At 44.8% G+C, this 7,818-nt stretch overlaps 1 protein-coding gene across 1 annotated transcript; it reads right to left on the minus strand.

The window, feature by feature from the left end:
* Positions 1–2,277: 2,277 nt before the first annotated feature.
* adgrg7.1 (adhesion G protein-coupled receptor G7, tandem duplicate 1) lies at positions 2,278–7,623 on the minus strand. The gene is made up of 14 exons (XM_010751482.3): positions 7,561–7,623; positions 7,370–7,479; positions 7,135–7,275; positions 6,679–6,767; positions 6,301–6,449; positions 5,748–5,861; positions 5,449–5,639; positions 4,887–5,039; positions 4,395–4,507; positions 3,711–4,069; positions 3,434–3,515; positions 3,154–3,312; positions 2,894–3,050; positions 2,278–2,796 (listed from the first exon to the last, which is right to left on the minus strand). Exons 2-14 carry the CDS (start codon positions 7,391–7,393, stop codon positions 2,584–2,586), a joined length of 1,944 nt encoding a protein of 647 aa, XP_010749784.3. The 5' UTR covers positions 7,394–7,479; positions 7,561–7,623; the 3' UTR covers positions 2,278–2,583.
* Between the last annotated feature and the right edge of the window lie 195 nt (positions 7,624–7,818).

Raw genomic sequence — 7,818 nt, forward strand, 5'->3', positions numbered from 1 at the left:
CCTCTGACATGAGTGACGTGCAGCTGCTCTCCTTTAATCCGGCAGTGCTTACAAAAGGTTTTCTCTGCATTCGTTGGACTGGAGTGGATGTCAGAGTGCTCGGTGAGAGGAGGATGAGTCAGTCCGTCCACTCAGTTCGGAAAAAGAGGACGACAGCAGCCAAATGAAAAAAAAGATATAAAACACCATTGTTGCTGCTTCGTTTTAAAAAAATGACTGTGGTGTTGAACAGCTGCTACGGCAACTGAGAAGAGCCAAACTCTGCACATCTGGGCCAAATGTTTACATAATTCCTGCTGTGCTGGATTTGTTGGGTTCGTTCTGATAGTGAACAGAACTTGTGGTCGATGATGCATTTATTTCCCATGAATGAGGAGTTCCCACTGAACATTAGTCATAAGCATCGATTAAGTCCTCCAGCTTGACCCATGCTGGTGCCAGGTAAATAAGTCCCTCCATAGAAACACAGATTCTGTTGGACTTGTTGATGAAATGGAAAGTGAACGCAGCACCAAAAATGGACCAAAACGACCCGAGCAGCAGAGATTTATGGCGCCTCAGTAAATCCATTTTAACCACCCAGAAACATGTAAAACCTCTGACGTCTAGTGCAAGAATCAACCACCGTGAGGACCAAAGAACTCACCTGGAACCTCTCAGGAAAGCCCAGCAAACATATATCAGCTTAAGATGCCTTCACAACTAACTCCTAAAACATCACACCATGCTTATGATGCTCAACAACTGTCAAGAGCTCACAAATACCTGCAAAAATGCATGTTAATGCACGAAAAAACACTGCAGCCATTCAACAGGCCACATTACCTGGAAATGTTGTGTCTGAACAACCTAATAAAAAGGCTAATAACTGCCTACTAGCCAACATAACCACTGCAAACCTCTAAAACCCACTCTGACGCCCCCGGCGCCCCCTTATTAAACCCCATAATGGCCCTCAGGAGTTACTTAAGAACCAGCAGACAGTTTTGATGCCAACCCAAATCTCCCAGCTTGTCCAATACTGCTGCTGGGTCGGTGACCCCACACTTCAGTTTATACTGCAGGACCTCCACAGCCGAGACTGTAGCCCTGCACATCCACAACCGGCACTAAAGGGTGCCTACAGCACGATGTTATGAAGGGAGTCACCACTGAGGAGGCTTCTGATGAGCTGGTGATACGAGCAACTGCCCCATTAAAGGTTTAGGTGTGGTCTGGAAAGTCCTTAGCAACCACCTGGAAACAATCCCTCAACACCAAAGCAACCATCCACTGAAGCAACAGCACCCACGCCGGTAAATGCACCAGCTGTGACTAAGCCACTGTTAGCCAGTATCTCATGTAGGTTTAGTTTAAAATCCTCCAACCTGCACAAAGTCATTTATCAGCAGACTCTGGACCAGCTGAAGCAGCTCTGATTAAAGTTCTGGACAGACCAACAGCTGCCTGCTTTTCCATGGAAACGTTTTTTTTCCTCCACATGTTGAATTCTTTCTTGTCTTTTACTCTGGAAACACTTTTAATAACTGAAGTCAGTTGGAGGGAGAGTCGTGGAAGATTTATCGAGTATTATTGATCTTTCAGTCTTCGCACAAGCTGCAGAGTTAAAGTCCAATTCCAAATCTGTTAGCTTAGCTCAAAGACGGCACCTGTCATATGAAGTAAAAACTCCAAATACTGACGTGGTTCTCTCACAGTGAACATATCAAACATCCTCTTTGGACTCGGCGTGTTCACTGAGTTGTACTGCAGTACTGCAATGTAGAAATACTTCTCTACAAGTAAAAGGTTAAAGAGTAAATGTACTCAGTTCTTTGTCTGGAGTTTGGACACCCTCTAGTGGCTCATGTGCTTCACATCAAACTGAGCCCCAGTTAAACCAGTACTCATGGTCACAGTGTTACCAGTTTAACCTGCAACTATTCACAAACAACCAGTATAAGACCAGTTTAAACCAATCACAGACCATTAAAGTCTGTAAGCAGCATTATCATCAGTGCTAAAGCTAAAGCTAACAGGCTGCTTGCTGTAGCTTCAGGCGAACATGAAGTAAATAACAAAACATACAAATATTTATAAGAAAAGTCAAAGTTTATACAGACTTCAATAAATATATCAGCTGACTCAAAGATGTAAAAATAAAAGTGCAACATTTCAAATGACAGAAAACAAAGGAGGTTATTAAAGTTAATGAACGAATCACTCTAAAAAATAAAACAAAATAAAAATATATATATTTATACATTTATGTGTATCTGTACTCCTGATGCCACCTGGTGGCAAAACAGTGTCACTGCTTTGTACAAAAACAACATAAATGATTAGATTTTCAATTTCTTCTTCTCTTTTCCATCTTCAGGCTTCTCCCGAGGGATTCTGGGAAATGTAGTTCCTGCAGTGGATCCAGTGTCTGCTCTGCGGTCCATCCGGGAAGGATAGGCATCGTCAGAAGGTGCGGCAACAAGTTTTACTTTCAAAACTCTCAGGAGAGTTTCTGACTTCTAGATGTTTTATTCTGAAAGAACATCAGGCATTTCACGTGTGTGATCCGTGTTCATAGAAAAATCCACCATCACGCCGTCTTCAGAGTTCCTGCAGGGTTATGGTGTCGGAGGTGGTCTGGTGTCTCAGATCTCTGTAGACCTCGGAGCCGCTCCTCGTACCCGAGTTCTTGGTCAGACTGTATGTTTGGTCTTTGAGCTGGATCCTGATGGTCGTCACGTATTCCATGGACCGGGACACGGAGGCTCTGAAGGACGGCGTTCTGGCTGTGAACAGGATGAATATCTGAAAGCCCTGAAACACAAAAACAAACAAACCCTCAGAGATCTGCGGTAAACCAAAAGAGCTCCACCTCATGTTTGGACCAACCTGGGAGGTAAAACAAACGCACCTGTGTGGTCGTACAGAGGCAGAAGACAATGCTGAAGACCAGGTGGGTGTATCCTGTAGTGAGTAGCACCAGGTAGCCCAGAGTCCAGGACAGACCGAGGAGGACCGCCAGAGAGAAACTGATCAGGAACTTCTTCCTCAAAGATGAACGATTGGTGCTGCAGTGACAAGAATTGAAAGAAAACATATCAACTTTATTTGATGAATTTCTCAACTCATCAGCTCATTAACTCAACTCTCAACTCATCTTCCAGCTGTTACCTTTTCAGGTTCGGGTCGGTCCTGCACGTCGTCAGAGAGACCAGAACCAACAGAATCACATTGTAGATCAGAATGAGACCGACTGGGACCAGGAAACCTCCAAACATCGGCTTCCCAAAGTGAAACTGTTGGGACTCATCGAGAGCTGCGAGCCAACAACTAGAAGATCCAAAAGAACAAGAACAGAGAAGGTGGTGATGAAGATGAAGGTGGTGATGAAGATGAAGGTGGTGATGAAGATGATGAACATGTAAGACAATAGAGACATTAATGGACCCACAATTCCTCCTGTCGATATCCCAGAGGATTGTCGACCCGGTACGTGGCTCCCAGTGTGATCGCCGTGACAACGGCTGGAACTCCTGAGAGGAAACAGGAATGTTAGAATGATTAGCTTAGCTTAGCATAAAGACTGGAAACAAGGGGAAACAGCTAGCCTCACTCTGTTGTAGGATAACAAAAATGTCTGAACTTATCTTTGATGGTCTGAACCCTAAAATAATGTCTGCTCTACATGTGTGGTTCCCGTATATAATATCATATCTTATGTCTCGTACCCCATCCCATGGCGAGGCTCAGTTTCGTCCAGTATGGAGGAAGACTGCGACTCATCGTCCGGATCAGCAGCACCAGCTGAGTGGCGTACACACTGCTCCACATGAAGGTGGCTAACAGGAGGAAGTGAAGCAGAGCCACCACCGCCGAGCACGAGCCGTGGTCCGGCTCCACGCGCTCATCGGAGTTGGGGATGGAGTTGGTTTGAGCACTGAGTGCGATTGGAGCGTTGTTCTGTCTGCTGGAGTTTCCGACTCCGGAGAGGAAGGTGATGATGAAGGCCAGCAGGCTGATGTAGATACACAGCAAGGCGATCTGTGAGATCTGGTTGTTCTGACGTTCACGAGAGTTTCTGTTAAAGCTGAGAGAGAAAGTTTCATTTAACGTGAAGTCAACAATTCAAGAAAAAACTCAAGTGTTAACTTGTTATGATATCCAACTTAAATATTCTGACTCCTCTGCCTGGAAGTGGAGTAGCTACATTTTGTCTGTAGTCTGCACAGGATGTTTTATTTTGAAAATCAATCGACTCCAGCGGCCACTTTGCAGCCCAGTCTGGTGCAATTTAGGCACTAAGCAAATGCTAGGCTAGGAGTTAAATGCTAACTTAGCAAATTAAACAGTTTCTGTGTAAATTTGTGCAAAATAGAATAAAATTCTGTGTTTGTATCAAACATAATTCTTACTTCTCTTTAATGTGATGAATGATCGTTAAAACCAAACCCAGGATTGAGATCGAAAGTCCAGTGATGGAAATCCAGTCGAGGGCTTCGGCATATTTATAATTCTGTCTGAACGACTGAAACAGAAACACATCGTCAGCCACAGGGACCCTTGTTCATGAACATGCATGGGATCATGAAGAAAGTTACTTTGACATGTCAAGAAACCTTCTGCCAGTCAAGCTTTACGTCACCACTGGGTTATCAGCAAGACAATGACCCAAAGCAAACGTCCACGCCAAACAAAGTTTAGACGAACAATCTGCGATGGAAGAACAAGCTAACGTTTGCCAACATTGTTAGGAACTACCGTCAGAAAGGTTTGAAATCACCACGTCATCAATATGTTGATCGGGCTTGGCAGAGATTTTATCTTGGTTCTTTTGGAAGAAGGTAAACTAGAACTGGAAACATTGTGGTTTTGGTGGTGGCTAATATTTTGGACTGTATATTCACCAAGAGAGCAGCGAAGTTGGTGGTGTGGTTGCAGAAACATCTGAGGAGTTCATCTGAAGAGTTTCCTTTCGAGCAGCCGGCAGTGCTCCAGTCGCCCTCGCTGTAGTTCCAGAAGACACAGGCGAAGTCGAACAGAGTCGTCCCGTTCACCTTCTGAAACCACAGAACAGCTCTGAACCTCAAGCTTCACTGAGAGAGAAGACAATCCAACATAACTGACGATCAGAGTCTGTCCACCATGATCCCGGTCCTGGCTCTTAAAGGAAGTTTTTCTAGTTTGAGTCTGTAAATTATATTAAGAAGAGTCATGAGAGAACTTCTGTTAGCACACAGCTGACACCGACGTGACAAATCAACAGATTTATCACCGTAATAAAAACAAACCATAACTGACACTCGTTAGCGTTATCATGTCGTCGAAATGAATCATAAATAATGAAAACAGGAAGTTTTGTGGAAGGACAGATGTGAGTGACAGTGGAGCCAAACCTGTGAAGAAAACCACCCAATATGTGACTATACGTTTTCCTGCTGGTTTCAGAGGTTGTGTCGGTTTCCTTACACTTGGTCTGAACAGCATCTCCACGTGTTGCGGCACCACGCTGCGTTCGTGACCTCTGACACTGGCTGACAGAACCCTGATGGTGGCCTGCTGCTTCTTGTAGCGCCCCGACCTGAAGAAACGGTCGTTCTGATAGAGGACGAAGCCCAGCGAGACATTCGTTGGCGTCTGACGACCACCGGCAGCTTCGTCTGACACGAGAGAAACAGTTTACGTGTTGACGTTCACTCAAAACTGTTGATTCTGGTCCTTTTGTCAGCTGAAACATGTCGTACAGTAGTACGAGTTTTTGAACTCACCTGGTGGGAATCGTACGTAAATCAGGGTGTCGGCTCTGAACCCGTCTTCTACCACGACTGTTGACGTGTTGGTGTTCAGCTGAATTCTGTCGGCAACAAAACTGCCAGACAGTCCTGAAAACACAGACAGAGTGATTGGTGATGTTGTGTCATGGTGTCATGTTCAAATCAACAGCCGGATTACAAAAACTTCCTGTTTCCTTTAAAACACCTGGATGCAGCTGTCGTAAACGTGGGAAAACACAAATATAAAAAACACGAAGAAGATAATAAAATAAAGAACAAACAGTGAGCAGGAAGCAACGATGAATAACAGGCTGTATTTAAATCATAAAACCATAAAGAGGCTTCACAGAACAAGTATCCAGAAACCAGCTGCAGCTGGATTACGGACTTTGATAACCCGGACATCATGTCGACTGTTTCAGAGCTGTCGCAGCAGAACAGAAGACCTCTTTAAAGAAATCAGTGTTTGTTCGTTAACCTTTGACCCGTTCAACATGTGGCCTGATGATGTGATTCAAGCTGGTCCAGACATATTTCATACACTGACCTGAGAGAGACGTGAACTGGACTCCCTGTGTGTCTGCTGCAGGGATCTGTGCTGACTGGACCACCAGGTTCGGTTGAACCACCTGAGACTGAGACGTGTTGAGAGAGAGGCTGAGGTTCATGGAGAGCTGGTCCAGGGTCAGCGTGAGGCTGGACACAAAATATATCCAAAATATAAATACATACATTTACAGGATAAAACACTCAACATTAATGTGGTGAGTTACAGTCCTGGAATGTTTCAGGTTCATCCTGATGCATCGTCACATCTGTGATTTTTATTTATTTTTAGAAACTTTATTGAGCTACGATCTCTCATTTTTACCCAGTTAGACACGAGATGTAGACGAGCTGGTGGAGATTTAAAGACTTTGTTTACCCCAGAGTAGCATTGGTTTCCTGGCTGTTGTCTGCAGTGCTGGAGTTCAGGAGCTGACTGACTGTAGCGACCGCTGCCACTCTGACGCTCTGCAATGCAAACATTAACACCCGGTCAACGAGGTGACAGCATGGACATAATGGCAGAGGAGAAGAGAGTGAAGAGGACGCTGACGGAGGAAGCTAAGAAGAGAAAAGGAGAGAGTGAGCGAGCAAGAAGCCGCCGGACAAGAGTAAATGTGGGACTGACTTTTAGTGGTTGGTGAGAGCTTGGTGAAATAAAAGGCTGAAAGACAGACGCCGAGCTGGACTGACTGCTGCTGGACTAGGCAGTGAGATCAGCTGCTGCTGGGTCTGCTTGATGATTGATCAGAAGTAATGTAATCAGAAGAAATACTGATTTATGGAGATGTTATGGAGCTTCTTCTCCTTCTTCGGTTTGCCTGACAGTTCATACCTCTGTGGCGTTTGGAGACAGCAGCAGTGTGTTGGCAATCTGAGCGGCTGCTGTGATGTTTTCAGCCGTCAGCTCTTCAGGTTTGGACGTCAGAATCTGAGTGCTGGTCGCCAGCAACTCTAAATCAGCCGGGCTGGTGAGCTGGGACAGAAAGACATTCAAACATCATCACCAAAACTAAAAAATGATCAAATTGGACCTGGACATTCTTCAGTTTACGTCAGGTAACTCTCACATTTTGTTGTATGTCGCTCAGCATCAGGTCGCACTGGAAGACATGTGGACTATCGAAACGTGGTGATCCGTCTAGGATGGAACATCTGGTGGAAGCCTGTGGTTTACCAGCTGGATGGAGAGGGTGGATGTTAGACTGACAGGTGGATGGAGGAGGATATGTTGATAGATGAACAGCTGACAGAAACTTACCATTACTCGTTGTGGGTTCACAGACATTCTCAGAATATGCAAACCAGCCGATGGGCGTGCGTGGGAAAGTGAATTCATTCAAAATGGCTTTTTCACAGAAGTTTTCTGAGTTTAACAAAAAATGTAAATGACGTAACCAAGAAGTCTGCAGCTGTTTTATGAACAGGACAATAAAACATGATGGTGACACAGTAAAGCTACGAGCTAAGCTACAAGCTTCCTCCATCCGCTCTGTACACATGTGTGTATATATATATA

This window comes from Larimichthys crocea, chromosome XIX (genome assembly GCF_000972845.2).
Source record: "Larimichthys crocea isolate SSNF chromosome XIX, L_crocea_2.0, whole genome shotgun sequence".
Classification (NCBI taxonomy): domain Eukaryota; kingdom Metazoa; phylum Chordata; class Actinopteri; family Sciaenidae; genus Larimichthys; species Larimichthys crocea.

Bases quoted from the DNA above. Each gene is read 5' to 3' on its own strand.
- adgrg7.1 (XM_010751482.3), bottom strand. From the start codon at position 7,393: ATGCTGAGCGACATACAACAAAAT. The intron at 5,862-6,300 runs GTCAGTGTATGA...CTGTGTTTTCAG, and splicing joins CCAGTTCACGTCTCTCTCAG to GACTGTCTGGCAGTTTTGTT. The intron at 4,508-4,886 runs GTGAATATACAG...TTTCTGTTTCAG, and splicing joins CCAACTTCGCTGCTCTCTTG to TCGTTCAGACAGAATTATAA.